At 39.6% G+C, this 23,904-nt stretch overlaps 1 protein-coding gene across 2 annotated transcripts in view; it reads left to right on the forward strand.

The window, feature by feature from the left end:
- KCNK2 (potassium two pore domain channel subfamily K member 2) overlaps positions 1-14,716 on the forward strand; it is a 104,300-nt gene extending 89,584 nt beyond the window's left edge. For both annotated transcript variants that reach the window (XM_027788645.2, XM_027788646.2), the window contains exon 7: positions 12,296-14,716. In XM_027788645.2, the coding sequence (XP_027644446.1) occupies positions 12,296-12,613 (318 nt within the window). In that variant the 3' untranslated portion in view covers positions 12,614-14,716. The remainder of the gene's footprint in view (positions 1-12,295) is intronic.
- Positions 14,717-23,904: the final 9,188 nt, after the last annotated feature.

Below are 23,904 nucleotides of genomic sequence, written 5' to 3' on the forward strand. Positions count from 1 at the left end.
ACAAATTGGACAAATTCATGGATTCCTTTAAAACTTTAAATACATCCTTATTTTTATAAAGTGTAACTCCATTTGCCAGGTTATACAGCACGGTGCTATGCCAACCTTTCTTTTCTCAGGCACCAGGAATGTATGCCCTATTTCATCTTTCCATTCTTTCTCACCTTTGTAGCCTAAACAAGGATATTCATTTTGTCTAAGAAAGGAAAACCTCATTCTTAAGATATAGCCAAATTCTCTTGGCTGATGCAGGTATTCGGGATTTTGCTGTATACAAATGTCTTCGGTATTAGGTTAAAGGCAGACATGACATAATTGATACCATTTGTTCAATTAATCATATCTCTGATGTTCAGAAATCTCCCCCCTCTCCCCTTCTTAGCCCATTGCTCAGGCATGTCTGAGAATTCATGACAGAAAGAAAATGTTTTAGCAGTTTAAAAATGTAACACTCTTAAAAGTGACAGAGACCTGTTTGAGAACTGAATTATGGCATAGATGTACTAGTTAAAAACCATGAAAATTTATTTCTGTATTCTATCCTAATGATACTCTGTAGGAAGAAAATGATTATAAATATGTTGATTGCATTTTGTTGTAAGATTGGCTGTGTTTGAGCAGAAGCATTGCACAAATATTCTCTTTACAGGTAGAATTTTATGATAAAACTGCTGCTCTTAGCTCATCCTTATTATCTGCCTAGGAAAACTTGAGTGAAGAAGCTAAGGAAGTCTAGTGGAAATGTAGTCATCAAGTCTCCTCTATGCCAGCAGAAGCCAGAGGAGACTGAAGTTCTCATCTGTTTTTTCAGTTAAACCTAAATTTACGATGCTCTGTTCCAGCGTCTATGGATGCAGATTATATCAGAGGAACATCTCTGGAGCTACAATACTACTACTACAAATAGTAGAAAAGAGCGCAATGGAAAATCCTAGTTCTAAGTATGTTTTTTTAACTGTCTTTTAAGGAAACATTCTTACAGTCCTTGGGAAAACATCTTATTACACCTAAAGTTAGCCTTTGAAATTAGAAACAATGTTAGCTACTGAAATCTACTGAAAGACAGAGGCTATGGGAAAATCCATAGGATCATAATTAATGCAATCTGAAAACTGAAACAGTTTAATATATTTTCTAGGAAATATAAAACTGAAAATCTTCCTTCACAGGACTCCACTCACTATGGGTATCAACACCTACAAATAAAAAAAGATTTTGTTTAGGATTTTTATCATACCTTTCACAAAAAAAATAGTAGTAATGTTTTAGATACAGGAGAGAGCAGAGCCTTCAGCAGTGCTCGATTGTGTTGGTTTCAGCAGTCTGAGGGCTGCTAGCAGCCAAGTCTAGTGAATTGTGCCAGTGTTTGGGATGAGGACGAAGTTGCAAGTATCGAAATGCCCTTCTTTTTACTTCCCCTCAACAACCAAAGCTGTATATCAGCCTAAATATTTGATATCCCTTTTGATAGGCAACTGTAATAATCTTTTGGTCTTTTCCTGTAGCCTATAGTAAAAAAAAAAAAGTTTATTGTAGCATATGTAGGGTGTATATTGTGGATGGAAACTTCCATATTCCAGGAAGTGGGCATGCTGATAATGAATATCACCTAATATCTACCTTCCTGTTCACATTTTTCTTAATGCAGTTGTGTTGTTCTTAAAAGGAGTTTACATAAGACTTTGCAGTAATAATGCATTTCACTGTTTCAACAAAACAAAACATCGGGTTTTTTTCAGGATACTACCAGGAATGTTTGCCATATGCAAGTGTAACGGAGACAAAAATATCTGGTCAGATATGCACTGATCCACAATAATGCTCTATTTTGATACTAAATTCCAGGTAACCAGAATGTCTGTCAGTTGCTCAGATGGCTTTTGTCTCCTGAAATACTCTTGAGAACTTTGAACGCATCAAATGGGGAGGGAAGTGAAAGACAAGTAGAGACAGAAGTAGGAGTTTTGGAAGGATAGATCTGCTGCTGGAAGCAGTTCATACAGTAAGATAGATGAAGTGTCAGAAAGTCACTGGAACATGCTGTGTGCTGTAATCTTAAGTAGGCGATCTGTCTCTGAAGTTCAGCTTCAGCTGTACTAGCTTGCCTTAAACTCCCTCCTCTTCATTATTCTCTATACTCTGATTACTCAGAGCACTTTTAAAGTCTTCTGATTTTAGCCTCTTTGAAAGGTGAAATTTCAGCAGGAATTTTTTTCCTAGTCATATTTTTCTCAGTGTGCAGCAGCTTCTGAATTTCAGTGTTTCTAGCAAAAATGCTTACCCAAGCAAGAACCTCAGTGATTTGGGCTATAAATTTCCAATTTATTTTTTTTTAAATTAAGTGCTTATGTCCCTTGGCCTCATGATATTCTCTCTAAGCTCTAGTCCAGGCTCTGTTCAAGTCAATGAAGGTGGGATTCATCTCCAGTGTAGACAGCAACATCTGACCTAGTCGTCAACATTCCCTTTATAGTTACTGCATGGAAATTAGTATTTCTAGCATGACCCACTTGAATTTGTTAAGATTGCATCCTGGAAGAGCCTGTTCTCTTCACTGTATATCAAGAATCCAGATGACTGACTCATTGGACTTCAGCTCAGTTTGGACAAGTGATTTTTCATGCTGGGTGTCTGTCTTTTGAATTGCACAGTAGGGATTCAGCTTTAAAGACCAAGCCTAAAATTTTATGAGAAATAACACATTCAAGAGGCAATTGTAATCTTTGATATTTATAAACAAATTAAACTTGACTCATCTGAATCATCATGCAGTTTAATCTTCTTGGCACCAGTGACAGAGCTGTCACTCTTATCTGTCAAAACAGAATTAGGCTTGTCATGATGATGCCATGGGGACTATCGCACTCCCTATAATACTTGTTGGCTTTTCATTTTACCAGCGTCAGGCTAAAGGTGCTCACCCAGCTTTTTTTTTATTTTAGGCTTAGGGTCCCAGCCTAAAGAGAACCTGAACCCATCACTCCTCTCCCAAAGGACAGACCCTAAATGAAGGCTGTATGCATGAAAAGATGAAAAAATGAGTGGGCTCACATGAGAAACAGTTTTGCAAGGTCCTAGTGAGTTGAACTGGCATACCAGGCAAGAACCCCCTCTGAGGCTGTTCAGTGGGGGTACACGACAGAGGAGGGGGTTCTTTCAGCGGCGGTGAGCTCTTTACCTGGCTCTCGCTGTTTTAAGAAAAAAAAAGTTATATTGCCAGAAAACAGTCCCTAGATCTGTGGTCTCAACTTTGGAAAGAAACTGCAGAGAACTATGAAAATGGCAAATGAGCCATCCGAAGAGAAGCCTTCCTAGCATTAAGGGTTTTTTCCAGTCCATCCAAGATGTACAGAAAAGTGTATTTGAGAACAAATAGCCACATTCAAAAAGGTGACTGTTACTAATAATTTCTGTGAGATGGGGAAAACTAGAAAATCTTTCTACAGTAAATAAAGCCATGGGTCTCATGTCAAATTGGACTAGCAACAGGACAAAAACCACCCCAAAGATGAAAGATGCGAGTATGGGCCCCCCTCCATAATGTCTCTGTGTCTTGGAGATGTATGAAGAGCAGTATTGGTGTAAGGAGAAGGTAGAAATGGCTCGCAAGGTTTTGAAAACAATTTGATCTTTTCCCTTCTCAAGAGATTATGTCATCCTGGTGGTGTTCAGTCCTGCCCTAGCAACAGTCTGTAATACTCAGTTTCAGTATTGATCACTCATACAAGTACACTGTAATACTATGTGCAGTAATGAATATGAAAGAACATGTTGTCCTGAGAGTCCAGGGAAAACCGATCTGCTGATGGTTTTTGACACTTTTGTGAGATGTCTGCCCTCATAACGTACTTTGGACATGTGATGCCCTGCTTAACTTCAGATTCAACACACACACACACACACAAAACTAGTATCTACACTGTTACTATTTGGCTGTGATTTATATTGTTTATATCGTGCCTCTTAGCTGGGCATATTGAAGCCCTTTAGAGGTGGCTGTTTTGTTACTGTGTATTAAGTACCAGGGCCTGAAGTGATGCTGTGTGGTGCTGATTACAAGAGATGTGCTATCTGAACATATTTCCATGAACAGCACAGCAGGCTGTGCCTGCCAGGGGCAGGGGGGCATTGTTGGCACTTTGCTTGCCAGCCCCTGGCCCTGCTTGCCCACAGTGCTCCCCTGGCCTCACCGTGCCAACTGGATGGGTCAGGGGAGATGGAAATGTCTCCAGTGTGAGCTGCAACCAGGCAGTGATGGCAAGAGCTATTGAATCTGCAAAAATAAAGCTGGAGCAAGTGACTTATACTTCATAATAAGATAAATTGATTAAAGAGAGCGCAGTTATAGCAGTGCTGTTTCTTGGAGTTAATTACCCATGAAGACTCCTGGATGTACATTATCATGGTTTACATTAGGCAATCTTGATTTTTTTGGAGACAAGATGTAATCATTCCTTTAGGTTACTGTGACAGATTTATTTGTGATTTAACTCTATTGACAGAGTGATATTTAATCTGGAATCTGTTCAGCCCACATCTTCATGATTAACATTCCCGAAAACTTTATTATTTTTTTTTTTTTAGCTAATCTCAGTGCTTGGATATTGTTAGGAAAAGATGCCAAAACATGTTAGTAATACTGAGTGTGTATGCATTTTATAGCTGTCTTTTGGAAGAATCCCCAGACAAAGCCAGTTCAGCAGAATACCTTTGCATCTTCAAGAAGTTGAGTTGACAGTGAGGAAACTGCTTTGCAGTCACGGATAAAAAGGACTGAAGAAACTGTGGAATGCTTTCCTTTACAAGGGGTGAATGCTGTTGTAATAGTAGTTAGCAATGAACAACTACAACAGAGCTTTAATGTTTCACATAAATATCACTCCAGATATTGACATCAGAAAGATAAAAAATAAACCGTTTTTACTGGAATTTGACCATTTAGTTACAACAGCCTTTCCTTACTCAGTACCAAGTCAAAATTAAAAGCTTTTTTTTTTTTTTTTGGGTTATGTGTTCTTTAGCATATCTTTATAAGCTACAGAAGTCCACTGAGTTTGAAACAGTCATTGCCTCTTTCCTGGGGGAGAAAGTGGAGATAGTCTTTCAGCTGCTTGTGGCTTGGGTTTCATTATGCTTCTAGTGTAATTTTTAAAAGGTTTGCTATTTCTGCTGCAGCAGAGACGTTGGCTGTGGAGTGCAGACAGAGAATACATGCTGTTCTCCTGAATCACCTTAGGTTCAGCTGGTGGAGCTTTAAGTACACCTAAATAGTTTCTTGTGGTTGATACAGGTGGATGTCATTCGCTCTTACCAGGTTGAAAGAGGGGTTGGATGGCTCTCTGAGGTAGGTGAAACCACTAAACAGAAAAGCTTATTTTGATAGGAAAAGCCAGCATCTGGGTTTTTTTTTTCTTTGGAAGTTAAGCAAGCAGACCATTAGGGACTGAGATAATCAGGCCAATAACTTGTGTACTGTGTTGAGAGACACACGTGCAGCTCTATGCCAAGATTGTCTGATGGGCGATATTCAGTAATAGTTCTGAGGAGATACCTAACTTAGGAGTGTTCATATTTCTGGAAAAAAAGGTAAAACAAAATAATTGTGGTGACTGTTAGTATATCTGGTTCTGTTTTTGTAGACATGATTTTTTTTATTTTGTAGGCTACCTGTTTTTATTTTGTTGAATCAGACCATGATAGAGCAGAAGGGCCATTTCTGCATCTGCCATCTGTCACATCTCCTCAAAACATATTCCCACAGCTGCCACCATAGATGTTCCTCCACAAAAAGATAATCAAAATTCATGGACTCTCTGCATTCCCATTGGAGAATATAGCTTATTTCATCCAAGGCATCAGATGTGCTTATGGAAGTTATGTGGGTGAAACCAAACAATCATTGCTCACCAGAATGAACTCACAAACACTGCTTATTATGGGACTGAATAATCCCATTTCCAGTGGGAGCGCATTGTTCCCAAAACATTTCTGACCACCATGACTACAAAAATACAACTGTCTGTTGCTCCAGAAGATGGCAATTTCACAAAATAGAATGTTGTGCCCTGTAATATTTGCCTGAAAAACAGAGGAACATGTATACCAGCCAGGGGAACCAAAACATCGATCACTTAGTGCTTCATTTGTGCCAGTCACTTTGAAATTAAATTCTGGTAGCTTTAAGACCTGGTGTAGAAGAGTTCTCAGCTACAGACCTGAAGTCCTGACAGAATGAAGGAATAGAAGATAGTGGTTAAACAACCTGGGAAAGCTCAGCATAGGTGTCTCATTATTGCCTGTGGTATTTCTGTGTTGCATTTTGTACTGTTTACCTTCAAAGACAAGTACAGCACAGTCTTCTCAGTACCTGCCCACAGATTATAGTACGATGGGGTTTGGGTACTTACCAATAATGATATAATTACAGAAATACTAAAAGCCAGATCATTGGGATAGGAATTTGAGTTGAACTGTAAATAAGACTGAATGTACAAGAAATGCACAGGCTTCAATAAAAATATCTGTGAGACTGGTCTCTCTCTCCTGCCCTCCAGTCTTCTTTAGCCTATGGACAACTGATGCAGTGAACACAGAGTCGCGGCCAGCAGTAGCTCAGGTAGGAAGAGGTGGTGTGTGCTTGCCCAGAGCTGCAGGCAAGTGAGATGGCAGATAGACAAACTTCCTACCCATGCAGGGAATCAACCCGCACAGCAGCTGCATTGTTAAACCGATCAGCCCTCTTTGTACCTACATTATTTTTTTTTCTTCCATTTCAATTTTTAAGTGGGACTTTAAGAATGATTTCTGCAAATGCTGGATGAGTTTCTTGAAAGCTAAGACAAAATGTTATGTACTGTACTCTGCTGCTTGGATAATGTGACATGTACATGCTCTTTCTAGATTTGTCCCTGAGTAGCATATTATGGAGAGGGTAATTAGATCTTTTATTTTTAAGTAACAGAAAAAGTACTATGGAGAGACAAAAATGAAGCTGCAAAACTCTGGAGAATGCATTAGGGATAAATGTTAGCAATTATATACTGAGGAACTTCTAGAGCGTTAAGAATATTTGTAAGGAAGGCCATTTCCCCCTCCTAAAATGCAGTCAGATGGATATCTCCAGCTCACCTACTAGCTCTTTAATTCATTTTTTTGGCTTGCACTAACATGGCCATTGTAAAATATATGAGTCCTGTATGCCAAAGGGAAGCAACATAATGTACAGCTATGAAAGAGGAAGCTAAACACATTATTTAGAAATATATTTTTTCATTTGCTTGCATAGTATATATAATGCTGATTTTTTTTCTTGTTTGGTACTTAGTGGCTTAGCTCATCCCAAGTATATCATAACTTTCATGTCATGTATCTGAGTTCTGTCCAAGCAGGATACCTTTCTTCCAATTTGATAAGTAGATTAACTGGTTATACTGTAATGTTTCAGTTTTTTCCAAGAATCTCCCTAAGAGAGAGGAGAAAAACTAAGCAAAGTTAACTTAGGCAAGTGTCTACTTATTTTGGTTTAAGGATGTCCTTAATTAGGCTTGTGGGGTTTTTTTCTGTTAGACCACAGATGTGGCTTAATTCAAAGTACAGATTACTCATGTAAAGATTATGGCTTATGCTGTCCAGATGACACTTAACAGGATGAGTGGTCATCTTGGATGGTGGGCAGTTTTGTTTGTATAATTATTTGGATATCTGTTGTAAGCGGAGCATCCAGAAAGATCCCCAAACTCCTGACAAGCATGAGGAATTAGAATAAATGTTCTGAAGAATGAAGCAGGTGCTTCAGTCTCTTCAGATGTTGTTTGGTTGGGTTTTTTTTTTTTTTTAACAGTAGCATCCCTTGGACATATGTATATTCTGTGTTATGCTGTTGGCCTCTGTCCAAGCACGGAGCTCAGCTAGACAGTGAGAAAGCTAAAACATGCTGGTGATGAAAATGAGTAGAGAGTTTGGGTCTCATCAGTGATATTGGCTGAGAGCCACTTTTAGGTCATTATTCATTTAGATGGGTTTTGGCAGGAGTACGTGAAGGAATGGTTGCTTAATGTCCACCGTTTTTCCTAGTTCTGTCAAATTCAGTATGTCTGTGTTTAAATTACTTTGGTGAGAACATATGTGCCCAGCCTGGGAACTGGTCACTCGGGAAGTTCATGACTTATTTCTTTGATGCATAGTTAAAAGCAAACAGACAACCCCCCAAAAAATCTGAAGTTTAGCAGGAATATGTAAACACACTTTAGAATTGTTGAGGCTATTCCTCATTATATCCCAATAGAGTAGATGTGACATTTCCACCACAGGTAGGTAGAGACACCTTAACACAGACATTTAGAGATGCTACTGGAGATGACCCATGGTGTTTGAGACATCCCCATGGGGCTGTCAGATATGATGCAGGATGTATGGGATATACAGGCCCATCTGCAGTGGTAGCTTGGAGGCCAGGCAGCCTGGTATGGGCAAAGGCAAGGAAATGAGTCAACACTGTTTATTTGATAGAAGAGTATCTAGTTTTTTGTGGTGAAGGGTGGTGTGTGGAATATTTAGTTGTGTTACCATCACCATATTTCTTGAGAATATGTCACGGAGACCTGTATTCCCTGGACCCATAAGGCAGTAGTAGGGTATTGCTTCCTAAATACCTAGAAAAGTTACTAGCTGTTGACATTCAAAGTACGATGTTAATACGTTAGAGTTGATGCTCCTTGTGAAATATGTCTGACACCTTGCAGTCTAATTTGGATTTTGATGCAGAGGAAGTCAATCCTGGAGCTGGGCTAGGGACTGTGTCCTGTTACTGATGGCATTTCTATTCCACGAAGGTTAGAATTGAGCAGCATCACCAGATTAGTGCTGTGTATCGTACGGTTGAGTCAGGTGCTATCACTGTGACATGTTTTTCCTGTTACTTCTGAAGTATTTAGTGTCGTTTGGCCTTATGTAAAGTACTTAAATGTCAAAAATTTCTGTGACTGAGGCCTTGTCCTCGTGTCACATTGCCCCCGACTATGACAGCTGCAGAGTCTACAGGGCTGTGTGCTGTAATGAGGCAAGAGAATTGGAGAGAAGTAAATAATTGTTATGCTAGGTAGGTACATTACATTTTTGGTGTTTCTTTGAGCAGTATAGGCAACTGGCATTTCAATCACTTTGCATAAGACGTTTTGTGGCTGTCAGCCCCCCGATGAAGAGGAGTTGTAATGCAGTATGATAAAATGTCATACCCTAAGGACAGAAAGAACCTGAGCATATACAGAAATGACCCTATGGATAAAGGAGGGATCAAATTCTAAGAGCAAGTTGCTTGTGTACACTGGTAGTTAAAAACTGCGCTTTTCCTATACTCTTTTGTGCTTGAGTCCATGAGTGGTCTGGAATTGAGAATTTTATTCTGAAGAAATAACATTTTTTTGAGTGCATTTGGTTCACACAAAAGCTGGGGGCTGAAAGCAGTAATTTGGGGCACGCATAGTTCACACAGCACTGAACCTCTAGTTTCTCATGCTGTGCCAGTTACCTCTATTTTACTACTAATACATTTCAATTCTGCTTAGCAATAGCACTGCATTTTTTCAAATTTTTTCTATGATTTTAATATAAAACAGCATCGTAGCTCTGGTCTATGGTTAGATAGAATTGAGTCCACTATCTTCATGTTCCACATCACCTTAGTTGGAATGTGAGCACATCTCCAAAGGCATATTTAATGATGTTCTTCAGCTGTCTGCATAAACTTGCTTCCCAAAACAAATCTAATTAGAATTTAGGCATCAGGTGGCCTAAAAACTGCAATCTAAAAATTCTCCTGAATAACTTGCATGCATGAGTTAAAATACAGCAGCATCAGGTCCATCACCACCATGCGGTGAGGTGGGCTAGTGAGGGGATTCTGAGCCTGTCCTAGGGGTTACATAGTCTTGCCTTTGTCAGAAGCATGGCCTGGTGTTTTAATTTTCTGGGAAAACATGAGAGAACTGGGAACTGAAACTACTAGTAAAAGGAATGTTAACAAACATAGGCGGTGGGGGTGGATGGGTGGGGGAGAACAGCTCAGGATGCTTGTAGCTTCCAGTAGGTTGCCAAGACACAATTTTAAAGGTACCGGTCTGATACTATCCCTTGAATGTGGCCATGTGCAATGCCAGGGATGTATGTCTGAGCAAAATAACTGGTCTGGCAAATGCTTACACAGCTGATGAGGGGTACAGATGTGTAGGGTAAAACAGGAACCTGTATAGCGGCTCTTTGCTCCCCTGGACAGAGCACGCTCCAGAACCTGAGCAGCCTGCCTTTAGTAAAGCTTTGGAGAAGGACAAAGCTGCCCCAGGGTGTACACTGATGCTGCTTACCATGTTTTTATAACTTGTTTACTACAGATAAAAATATTGTAGCAGCTGAAATGTTTCAGCGTTGCAGATTTCATTATTTTCAGATCTGAAGTGCAGTGTGTCTGATCCTAATTGCACAATTTAAATACTAATAATAATTCAGCTGGGTGAATCCTCTGTGTATTACAGATAATAATCCTTGTTTTAGAAAATATACATAATGGGTCCACATTAGTCATCTGTGTAATTCACTGAAGCAGAGACAAATGTAATAAAATGACCCCTGGGTAAAGAGATCTTTTTGTTTTGTTTCTGGAGGGGGAAAGTTTTCCTTCACTCCTGGGTGAGCTGATTGTTTTCTGCCTTCGTTATATTCCTATTTTCCACTGCACTGCAAAGCATGAATAAGCCTGTGGCTGCTTTTCTCTGAGGTTTACCCCCATATTTCTCTGTTGTCTTTTTTTTTTTTTTTTTTTTTTTTTTTTTTGTTTCTGTGCTCACCAAGTCTGAGCTTGCTTGCCAATGACTGAAATTCTGGACTGAGCAGTAGCAATTAGACTAATTTAAGTTAATTCTTCTAAAATGTTTTGCTTTGGAGTTATATTTATCAGCAGTCATCTTCTCTTTGCTATACTTTCCAACTCTTAAACTCCCTACAAAACAGAGATTTGCAGAGAAACAATCTATTTCCTTTGCAGTTATAATGAGATATCTTCAAAATGTGCCTCCTTTAATTACCTATAGAACTTATTTGCTATTGTAATAGCGGTTTGGTTGAAGTACAGGGCAAAAATATAAAAATCTTATAAAGTACAAGGCCATAGTTCACCTCGGACTATTATCTGGGTGAGCTGTTCTGTCTACCTCATGCATATCTGAGGAAAAATAAGTATAATTTGGGATTCTGTGCCAGAAGCTGTCTTCCTCCCCCTCCTCAGCCCTACTCTCAGAGCTTGGGCTCATGGAATGCTCTAGCGTTCCTAGTACTGAATCACCAAAATGGTGGAAAGAAATCTTAAAGACTAAAAAATGATGGTAGCTTTTAATGAAAGTGGATCAGCCTTTACCATAAAGCTCTAAAGCCTGTCGGTATAAGGACACTGAGAGTTAGAGCACAAGAACTGGAGAGCGGGGATCTACATACATTTGTGAAAGGGTAGCGGTGGTACCACCTGGCGCCTGGCAGCTGATGTGACTGGAGATGTGCGTGTCGCAGGGGAAATACCCCCCGATGCCGCATGGAAATCGTGCAGCAGTGGCGACTGGCAGGCAGGTTGCACTTCCCTGAGCTCTAATCTGTAGCAGCTCTCCAAGTCCCACTCTGCAACTATCTGCGTGCTGCTTTTTACCGTGTCATTTCAGGGGAATCGGGGTGGTAAGCAGACATGTTGCTGACATGACTGAAACAGCCACTGTATTGGTGCTACGTTTGAGCAAGCATAGAAAAGAGAGAATGCAAGCAGCTGACGTTGCCCTTTAAAAAAGCTTTTCTGTCTAAATTTAGAAAATTCTTTGCCAAGTCTCCCAGGGATCTATCCAGAGACAGTAAAAGTGCTCATAAATAACTCTGCACCCTAGTAACAATACAGAACACAGCCCGGATTGCTGGGATTTCAGCATCCCCTGGCCAGCTGGGTACCCTGCAGCTGTCAGGGCTCTGCAGCTTCCCTGCATTGCTGGCTGCCTATAATTAAGGAAAAATTAGCAGAAAAGATTTTTATTGTGTTTTTGGAACCGGTTTTAACTCTTAGTAGTGTGACATTTCTCATGCTGCAGACTCCTCTATTGATGGCAACTGAACAAGAAATCTGTGCTGGCAGCAGCAGCAGCTTTTTGACAGCCCAAAGCCACATTGCGCTCTGACTGGGCTCTGGAGCCTAAACAGTGCCTAAAGTACTTGGCCCCATAATGCTTCCTTTTGTTTGTTTATTTTTTTCCTTCTCCCATTTTTGCTGCAGGTAGGGGAATTCAGAGCCCATGCTGCGGAGTGGACAGCCAACGTCACAGCAGAGTTCAAAGAAACTCGAAGGCGCCTGAGTGTGGAGATCTACGACAAGTTCCAGCGGGCTACCTCTATCAAAAGGAAGCTCTCTGCAGAACTCGCCGTCAACCACAACCAAGACCTGACTCCCTGCAAGAGAACCCTGTCAGTCAACCATCTCACCAGTGAGAAGGACATCTTGCCAGCTCTGACAAAGACGGACAGCATTTACATGAATGGTTTGACACCACACTGTGCAGCAGAAGAGATAGCCGTTATTGAGAACATTAAGTAGCCGTGACTTTGGATCCCAGTCATTGAGAAGCTCTTGGCTTAGACTAGCCATACACCTTTTTTTCTCCACCCTGTTGATGATCAATGCTAATAGCATTTTATGTGTGTGCATGAGTTCCACAGAAACTACAGTCCAGAGTTACCATCGCATCTCTTCAGACACAAAGATGAATGGCACTCCTGTTATCGAAAGATGCTGGAACAAGCAATGTCTTCTGCCTTTATCTGCCCAGACTGTTTTTCACTTCTCCTAACGTGCCATATGGCCTCAAGAGTGAATCACACTTGTTTATGGTAACAATGTAGCTTTGAGGGATCAGTCCTTAAAATTTCAGGGTCTACCTTACTGAGCCTAGGAATGGACCATTTCTGGACTACAACACATTTGTAAATGGCAAGAAATTCTTATGCAGCCTTTTACCTAAGAAATTTTTGTCAGTGCCTTATCTTTTGAAGAACCAGAACCTCTACAGTTCCTGTATGGTTTTTGTTTGGTTGATTTTTTTGTTGTTTTGGTTTTGGTTTTTTTTTTTTTTGCATGAGAAGTGTATTTCATTTGAGCTTTCATTCTTCTTGATACGATGGCGTTTTAAAGGTGTCTGTCATGAAGATACCAACCAGCATGAATGAATGCCAAAACTCAACAATCATCAAATGATGTTCTTAGCTCTAAATTTAAAGGCACTGCAGTTTCAAAAGTTGCAAACATGTCCCCCAGAAGCATTTTATTTTACTCAGGTCCAGCTGATACTCGTTCACACTGACTTGCAGAATTTGAAGACCCTTTTTGGGTCTTTTTTTTTTCAAGCAGTGTTCAGCAGTTGTTTTTCTCTGCGTCAGATGTACCAAAAAATCTGCAGCTTATTGATCACTAAATTACTTGGTAGATGACAAGAGCAAATAAAACGTACTATTTTAAGCAGAGGCAGTAGAGGCTTTTAATTGCTGTATTCTAATAACCACATCCAGAAAACAATGCAGAAAAATACAGCGATTTTTAATAAACATAAGACTTCTGCCAGCTATTTGCTCTATGGAAAGGATTCTTAGCTTAAGTCACATCACACCAGATGCCATATGATATTTTACCCAGGAATCCTGCTGGAGTGCTTACCTGAATGTTACACTGTACAGTGGCTGCCTGTGCCGGAGCTGTGACTAACGTGGGAATGCAATTGAAACTGGTATCACTGTGACTTTCTACATTTCAAATAGAGATGGCTCTGAATATAAGTACAGGCATGAAGAAGAGCTGATAAATAGCACAATCTGAATACTGATGATTGTTCAGACAGGATAGGCTGATGAGAAGCAGATCTAAACCAGACTATGGGTTTTCTTTATTGGTTTTAAGAAAACACATTTATTTTGTATCTTCTGTTTTGCTTGTAGGTATATGTGAGATTCGGAAGAAATGCAGGACGGAATGGATAATTTTGCATTTTTTTCTTATGTTAGTCTATTGTAACCTGGCTGTACATAAAATGAATAGAACAGGCCTTAAAGAATAATTTAGGCTCTGTGTAAATTTAGGAATGGGACTTTGCTGATTGGGCATGATTCAAGTGGCAAATCTTACAGCATCTCTGACCATTAGATAACATGCAAGATATGAATGTTAATGTTTTTCAGATGCTTAGCTTGTTTTCTAATAAATATAAGTTAATATGTAAATTCAGTCAATTCAGTGTAAATATCAGTCAATTAACATTTACAGAGTACGCTTTTAAAACTAAGGAAGTTCCATGACACAGCACCGAGCAATGCTCTTATAACAAAGACCCTTGTCTCCCCAGCACAGTGTTCTGAATGTCCACATGGCAAGGGTTCGTCTTGCCATGTATAAACTGTGAATTGTAATGAAAAATAAAGTTTTTAATTAAAAGAAAATTTTCTGAATCTCCTGCTTGCTACAATTGGAATGCTAAGAAATAATTTGTGATACTGATTTTTGTGCATTTGTTGGTTACAGAGGATAGCAGCTTGCCACCTGCTTTAATTTAAGCTGGTCTAGCAATAAAGGCTTGACTCAGTACAGATTTTTTTTTTCCTTGATATCAAAAATAATGCTCTTTGGTTGCTGTACCTTAAGTTGTGTTTCTTGCTATTTCGTTTCAAAACCTCGGCAGGCTGCAGTTTCTCCTGTCGTGTTCTACAGAGCTGATGGTGATGGCTCCATCTTTGCACTGAGGGAGGTGCGGGGAGCTCCAACCTGCTGTCCTGCCGGTTCTGCTGTGGTTGCTGGTAACCTTCTGCAGAAGGGTGTGAACAAGCAGCTCCAAGGCCAGTAGCCTTTCACATTGGAGCAGTCACTTCTGCAGTGGATATATTACAATGGCCTCTTTTAATTAGGTCTTGGCCAAGGGAACGATATCCTGCAACCACGTGGTGGTAAGTGAAGAGGATCCTTTCCTTACATCGTTCCAATCTGATTTGCATACGATGGGTCTCAGTGGCTTTTGCTTCTCCTGTTTAGAAAGGGACTGGTAACATTTAATAATTGTCTTTGATGCTCAGAAACGTGTGATATCTTTAGGTTAAATCCTTGGATCATTCTAACCAGTTTGTTTCCATTTATGAACCTATAGAAGTGAATGTCTGTGTGATTTCTTTCCTTTTAAAGAATTTTTGGGGCATCTCAGGACCTGCTGGAAATAGTAGGTTGCTTTGAGATCCTGTGACAAGTCTTCAGATATTAGCATTTCATAATGTTTCATAAATTCATTCAGCATTTATTTACCTTGGCTTTGTATATGATCTCTGGGAAAAGAACCCCTGTTAACTTATATATAAAAGATACTGTTCTAAATTATCCTACCTTATTGAACTAGATTTACATGTTTGGAACAAAGCATTAACCAATGAAATCCTTTATTTGTAAGTTCAATAACTTGAAGAAGAAGAAAAGATGCAATAATCCAGATAGTATAAGTAGGTAGAGTCATTACAATCCAAATGTGTCTAGTACCGTTAATGTTATTGGAAATTATTTTTTTTTCCCTTTCCACATAGAGTGATAGATTGCAAATACTGAGGATGGTGAAGTGAATTTATAAAATTTGATGAAATCTATAGAGGCTTTTCCTTTCTGTAAGAGCAGACTTTTGTATTAACCTGTCTGTCTTGTCTCAGGAAATTTTGCGTAGCTCACTTTTCTCTTCCACGTATGGAGTGATGAAAGTGTGAATTAGCACTTAATGAAAATCCATTTGTAACCTCCTTTCACGCATGCATGGGGACGTTTCCAGACCGTGTGAATACTTGCTACTTAAGCAAGTTTGTGAAAATGGTATTTCAGTTTCGTTGAGGGTTGCTTTCTTTTGCACTGCCAATCAAATACCATTAAAAAAAAAAAAAAAGACATTGGCAAAACATTTTGGATGAGAGACAAGTTCGTAGCACATCAGAATCTGTAAAGGCGCATGTGACACCTAACAAAATAGTTTAACATTTCCACTAACACTGAGAAATACATTAATAAAAATTATCTGAAATAAAGCAGCAGCTAGAAGTAATCTGTATTCTCTACTGCTGCCTGTGATAATCTTGCCTTTTTTTTGCATTCTCTAGTGTGTTACATCTGGTAAAGTGTCTATGTTGGTCAAAGCCTCAGTTTTTGGATAGCCCTGCATGAGAGGCAGGGAGATGGGGCTGCAGAGAACTTGTTCCATGCCCCATTCTTGCTTGAGTACCAGCGCAAGAGCTTGCTTTGGCATCCCCTCTGTGTTTTGTAGCTCCAGGCTGTCTGTCCTCCTTTTTCTGGTATTTAGGCAGCCTTGAGGTGCTGCTGTCTGAGCTGCAAACAGCCTGGAAGGATCAAACCCAGAAGCCTGCTGAATCTCATGAACGTTCTAGCTGTGTCTTCCTCTTCCTGACACTTTTTTTGATACCCTCCAGCTTTCCTTCTCTTGTAACATAGGAGCCCACAGAAGTGCTGGACCTCTAAAGGGATCACCCTTGAACTGGAACAGACCTTTCTTGGGTCACTGAGCAGAACATAAGACCAAGATGGCAGGTGGGAGAAAATCTGGTCTGTATGTTTGTTTGGAGTTCTCGCTTCTCCAGCGTTATTTCTATGCCAATGACCTCTAAATAGGTACACAACATGCCCTGTGGAAGAAATGGAAGGCTGCTCTACTCTACTCAACCCTACATGCACATCACAAGTCTATATATGTATATAGATTTATTTCCTGGGAAGGAAATTTTCCTGTCAGGGAAACTAAATATAGTGTCGAAATACAGCAGTAATATTTCTAATTGCTGTCATACAGTTATGTGGTAATTACCTTTCCTTTCCTACGTTGCAATACTGTTTGAAAGGAAAAGATTTTATATATTGAGAAACATACCTTTTACATGAATTCGTCAGAGTTAAAGTAATTATTTTGTCATAAAAACATGAATAAGATTTTTGTTTGTGTTGCCCTGCAGTTTTAAATGAACAATATAACCTTACTGTGAATAAATTTGGGAAAAATAAAGATGATGTTGATTTACTGTTATTAGAAATAAAAAGCTGTCGAGCTACACAGCGATATTAAAAATGCTAACTCTTGCATTTGAGCAAGCATTCTCTGCTTTGCCAAATTATTGTTACAATTGTAAAGAGCTTGTGTGAGAATCAGTTGGAACAGGTTTATTACACTTGGAAAATTTGAAGATTTTAGTTTTAGGCCATTGCTTATCATGCTTTCACAAACTTTCAGAGTAATATGTTGAATAAGTTTATAAACAGGTAATGTACCTGTTGTGTAACAACATCATTTTACCCTTTATACATACAACAGCTGATGCAGTAGCTTATACAGCTTTTTATTCTGGGCCCAGTTGTATTTGTGCCTTCACTACGTAGCGACATTATTGTATCATCTTAAATTGACTACAAAACCCACCTTGGTACATTGACTATTGTTTCATGTAAACTTAGCGATTTGAAACTATAGCTAAATTTAAAATCAGTATTTTAGAAAACCAATGGATTTCACAGCTTTTTATGAGTTACAGCAGTTTACACTGGTGATGTAATAAACAATATATTATTTTTTTGCCTGTTTTAGTTATTTCTGAATGTTTAGCTGTTTTTCCAGTCTAGTTGCTAATAGAGAAAGCAACTCATTTCTCTGTGGTTTGTAATTAGTACACTATGGCCAAGCTACTGGTATTATAATTCTTTGTGACTAAAACTGGGATAATATGTTGTGTTCTGTCTCCACTGTTACTAATTGTTATTGGTAGTGTTCATTAAATGCTCTGGGTGCACTGTTTTTTCTGGCAATGTCACAAGAGTGTTCATATAGACATCTTTAGTCTGACTTTGGCAAATGAATATTCCCAGTGAGAAACTCTTTTAGAAGGATTTACTTTATTAACTGAATTGTTAATTCTAGCTAATTCTACAAGACTAATTATATGCAGCCAGATCTTTGTCCTCCAGAGAAAGGCATGTAATATGCATATAATAGAGATCCTGATAGGAATGTACTAATTGTTGTTAGTAATAAATAACAATATTATATTCTCCAGAATGTGAACAACAGCCTGAAATGATTTTTTAAATCGTAGTTTAGTGATAGGTCCTTTTTTTTTTTTTTTTTGCACTATTTATTTGGTCCTTCAAATTAAACAGGGAGGCCTGAAAAATGTTGCTGACTTTCACAGTAAGTGTATTTTAGTCCCGTTTGGCTCAGGGGAAACACAGACTTAACTTTGCTAGATGACTAGAAATACGAATCTATTTGATAAAAACTTCTCTCATGGGAATGTGAGAGAATACATTGCTATACTGTCCTAATTTTATATCAGGCACAAAACTGCTCCTGTTTTGTGTGGATTTTGCATTTTCCTCAAAGATGATTCAGTATTCATGCACTTAAGCATGCTAGAGTGGTGGAAAGCCATTCCTGAAGTTTTTTTCCAAGATCATGGTTTTTTATCCGAAGCGTTCCTATGCTTTCTGCCATGCAGAAGTTTCCTGACAGCGGAGTGCTGAGCCCAGTAGGGCGATACAGAAGGCAATAGTCTGAAAGGGGCAAATCTAGGATGTGCCCACATGAGGTAGAGTGCATCCCTGCAGGGGATAGTTCCTGATCTAAGTCTACTAGATCTGGTGGTAAACGTGATGAAGTAAGGTTCCACTTTAACTAGCACACCCATACTTGGCATACCTTTCTCTGTAACGTATACAGCATCTAGAATAATTTGCCACCTTTGCTTGTTCTGTAGCAGAAGAGGGAATTGTACAGATGTAAAGGCACTGTGTTGCACATCTGGGCAGAATAATAGCCCAAGAGTTGCAGTCTAGGCCCTTTGGAACTACAGAGTGAAGTCACAAAGTCTGAATGCTTTTTTAATAGAGAATGCCTTAGTGGTTTCTAGCAAAAAGGAGGATAAAATATTAGGCTCCACTGTGAAAAGTGAAAGTGGGAGTAACGTGTCATGTACTATTGTGTGCTTTATAAAGTGGAGGTGGCACAGGCACAAAGACCTTTTCATCTCTCTGTGTCCTTAGAGACTGCCAGAAGAGCATCAGAGTGCAGCCTGCGTTATATCGGTGCACGCTTGTTCCTTTGCAGTGCTTTTGCCAGCTCTGAATGTGCCCCAGCCACAGAGGTATTACATTTTTCTGGGTGCCGGTTGATGAATGAATGATGGGATAGCTTGAAAAGGAGGAAACTTTTCCTCTTGCTCATACTGCACAACTGGAGTAAGGAGAGATGGATTTGGTCTTTGTAGGACAGGAATGGCCTTTGGGAACAGGAGCTCCACAGCTACATGCTAGATGAAATTTTCTTTTTCCAATATGAAGCCCTTAAAAAGAGTTTTACATAGAGAAAGGGTTTTGAAAAAGTGGGTCCCTATTTGCTGTCAAGATCAGAGCAGAGTCTGTGGTTTTGTTTTATCACTGCAGCTGCCTGCTGCTTTTGAGCTTGACCTGCCTTTTATTGAGCAAGACTTTAGTACAAAATTAGCCACTAGAAGTGGTTTCTACTAGCGGAGGCTGAAAATATGAGAAATCAGTTCCTTGAAAACTAGTAAAGAGAAAATTCCTCTAAATTCTTGCTACTGGTTGGTGATCATGGAAATCAGGTTTAGAACTGAAATGAATTTTTATTGTCAGTACAGAAGGGCTGCGTTTGCACATCAGCTTAGCTCTGCTAGTCTCAATAAAGTTGCTCCCTCCATATTTACTGTCCTTTAACAAAGTCTGCTGCTCTGAGAGTAAAGGATTACAGCAGAGATTACGTAGAGCCCTTGACTACAGGCCATACCATGAACCTTTCTTCCTTCTCATTACAAATCTGAAAGCCAGTTACTCCATACAGGTAAACAGAATGCAGAAATGCATAACTAGCTACAAAGCTAATTCGGGACATCTTCCTTGCATTCCTTGTTTGTTTGTTTCTGTTTATGTAGGTAGGATGTAGTTAAATGACTTCATACAATTTAATGGACTTTTTTTTGTGGCAGTTTGCGTAACGGATGTAACTCACCGAAGCAAGTTTGTGCTGTACACCTCTGGTTTGCACATTTCTGGTCTTATTAGAAATCTCCAGTGCAGGTGGAAAGGGTTATTGGTGAAAAAACGTACATGGGGACTGGTAAAGATGGACTAAGAATCTGATTAGTGTTTTTCCAATTAATATGCCAGAAATTTTGAAAACAAGGTGTTGCCATGGAGACTGTGGCATGACATTATGTATGAAGATGTCATGTGCAGACCTCCATGGTTGCCCTTTCTTGCAGTGCCTAAGACAGCTGTTGGAATTGCATGAAACCAAAATAAAGCTGTTTGCCCACCTCTTCCAGCTTGTCTGCCTGTCAGTTTGCTAATTTTGCAGCAAAAAAGGTCTTCAAAGCCAGTTGGAAGAACAGAAAGACAGGGGATACTGACCTGAAAGGATCTGGGGGCAGCTGTGGTGATTAAGTTCTCAAGTGTCTGGGTTTTTTCCCCACCTGTGCTATTTGGGAGTGGTACAGGTGAGGTATCTTGACGATTGAAGCGCTATCTCATCACTGCAGTTATGTAGCTTGGGTTTGAAACTACCTGTGAGCCTCCACTAAATCTTATCCTGAAATAAACAAACTAAAAATTAATTCAAAGGAGCAATGGCAATTCTTGGGACAACAATTATCTCAGGAGCTTTTGATGGTCAATCTGTATTTGAGCTATATCTGAAGCACTGATCCTTAATGCAAGTCCAAAGCATTACAAATCAAGGTACCCTAAAGTCAGGTCCTTTACACCTGGCTTTGTATTCCTCTGACATCCTACAGATGACGATAAAAGCCAGAACCAAAAATGATTAGCCTGAAAAATCATTACAAACAAATCCAGTTCAACAGTTCAGCATAATACCTTATTTCCTCAGTATTCTCCAGCAATATCCCACCCCTATGATGTTGCCTTTTTTCCTCTTTCTTCTCTTTCTTTTCCTCTCCTTAACTCTCCTTTATTTTTTCCCCTTATTTTACAGTTGTAGTGTTGTATGGCGGTTATAGAGGAGATTGAGAGTTAGATTTAGGTACTCAGTTCCAGTTTGTGGCTGATTCAGAGAGCAGCAACAAGAGCCTCTTTAGTATAGGTAACAATTGTGTTAGGATGTCTATGTAAAAAGAAAAAAAGACACTTCTGGATACCTAACATAGAAAGCATTCTGGAATTGTGTTTTGCTTTCTTTTTACTGCTGCAGATCAGTGCCAGCACATTCTTCCCTTCATACATGAGAGAAGATCTCTACAAGTATTTTATCTCCTTTTCTTCAGTCACTAACAATTTCTCTTTTGCTGTGATAAAAAGACAGAGTACTGCTTGGCTACTGTCATGCTCAGAACAAATTTATTGTAGTCACTCATTCTGTTTCCATCGTGCCAAAATACTCTACATCTATCTGTGTACCTGTACTTTGTCTTGTCCTGGGACTGTAACTTTTGGAGACTTGCAACCTTTGGAGACAAGGATCATCTCTTTGCTTTTTGCTGCATGTGGTGAAGTTCTCTGTTCATGGCTGGTTGGTATTATAGTAATGCAGATTCATGGTAAGATCAAATGGTTGTATGTTTTCACCGAGTTGTATACCAAAATGCCTAATTTCTTATTAGAAATTTTATTAATTAATTAGAAATTGCCACATTCTTTCTTGTGGCAAGGAAAACGACTCGTCTTGAATACCCCAGTCACGTAGACTACCAGGAACTTCTTGCATTCCCTCGTTATTGTGGGACCAATGGTTCATTTATCGCCTTGGGTATCTAGTGAAGTGCAGGGGGATTCTGAAGAAAGGAAAAAATGTTGTGCACAGAAGAAATCTCTGAATTAGGATGTTAAAATGTTGGTGTGTGTTTGTGGAATTAGGATGATACTTTAATTCTTAACCAATGCAGTTTACTGGGAATGATTTGTGGTTATGTAATAAATAAATAGGATCACTGTAGTGAAAAGTATGGGAAGCACAGATAATATGTTAATTCTGTTTGTCATGTTTATTTGAGAGCACTCTAAACATCTGTCAAGTCACTATAATGATGGGCATATAAAATGAAAGCCATCTTCTGGGGCCTGGCCTTCTCCCCAGAACAGAACTGCTGGCTCACTGAAACTTCATCGTGTTAGGCTGTAAACCAGTACTCATTAAATGTTCCAGTTTTTCTGAAAAATAAGCAACCCTTATAGTACAGACTTTTGGAAAGCGTATGAAGGGGAAGAAACTTTGGACCTACACTTTAAGCTGGAAAAATGTTTATCTCCATATTCCCTTTCATGGGAGATGACAGCAATTATTAATTTACTAAAAGCTACGCTGCTAAATTACAGTAAAACACTAGACATGAAGCTGCTGTGATAAATGAGCTAGCCAGACTGCTGGAGTGCTTCAGCGGTGCTACTCGTGAAAAATCCAAGTCCAGTGGCAGGTACATGAAATGAAAAATCTGCCAGAGAAAATATAAAAGCAGAGCTTTGCTTTGAGTACAGCTACCAAGCATCAAAAGCCCAGGAGGCAGAGTCCTGTTTTATATGTCAAATAAACTGTTGCTGAAGGCAACATAAATAACTCTTGATTCCTATGAGAAGGGTATTAAAAGGATGTCCTTCCATTTGGGCAGAATATCGCCATAGTTTCATCTCTGCATCTTTCTCAGTCTCCTGGTGTCCACCTGGTGTAGGGGAGAAAAGAGTAGTTTCTATCTAAAGGAATGGAAGGATTGGGCAAGAAAATAGGAATACAGTGTTTGTGGAGGTAATTTCAATGTTGTGTGCCTCTCTAGGGTTCTAAAGTTTGGGTGAAATGTGTTGTTAAAGTGTCTTTCCAACCATTTTTTTGACCCAGTTCTTGAAATAAAGCTTTTGTCTAGTTTCTGAATAGGGGCAACAACAACAAAAGTCTTTTTTTTGCAGTTTCTTCTCATTTGCTTGTGCATTTGAACCTTACAAGTACCACATCTGCTTCTGCTCCAGTAACCCGCAGGGTAACATTGTCGTTAGAAAAAAGGGGGAGAGTGAGGACATTGCAGGAGAGGGTTTGCTTTACATCAACCAGAAGTCTTAGTATTTGCAAAAGCACAATTTAGGCAGGGAGTGGGAGCTTAATATAAGTGCAATTAACTGTAATGATGTTGATAATATGCCTGAATGTTCATTCATCTTAGCACTTGAAGCTAGAAAATCAAGTAATTTTCAGGTCTGTTGGGGTGTGCAGCCACCTCAGCTCACTGTCAGTATGGCTGAGTGGCAGAAGGGGAAAAAGGTGATGAGGGCATCTTTTGGCTGACCCTGGGGTGACGAGGGACACTGAACCAGAGCTGCTTACGGCTGTCCTAAGCTGTGCAACCCACAGTCCCTTCTGACTTCTGCTGGCCCTTCACAGGGAAGATGTGTCCTGTGTATTGGAGTGACAAACACGGACTCAAGCTGGAAGAAGAATAGTTGTATCACTGTGGCACTTCAGGTCACCTAAGCTTTTAGAAGATTTTCTTGGTGTTCAGTAGCTTGCCAGCTCAGCAGTTTTGCTTTTTTGCACAAGTGCTAGTGCCTGTGCTTGACAGCGTGTGTGCTGAGCTACGTGGAGGTGAGGGAAGAGCTACCTCAATGGTCCCTTTCATGTTCACCACTCTGCCGAGCAGCCAAACCTTCAGAAGATGCTTTTTCCACCCAACAAAGTGCCCATCCCACCATTGTCACTCTCTGTTTATTCCATATGTAGGAGGACAGATGGGCTGACAGATGATGTTACAACTGGGTTTCTTTTTTTTTGGTTCTTTTTTTTTTTTTAATAAATTAAGCTAGGAAAAAGA

Source organism: Falco peregrinus, chromosome 11 (genome assembly GCF_023634155.1).
Source record: "Falco peregrinus isolate bFalPer1 chromosome 11, bFalPer1.pri, whole genome shotgun sequence".
NCBI lineage: Eukaryota > Metazoa > Chordata > Aves > Falconiformes > Falconidae > Falco > Falco peregrinus.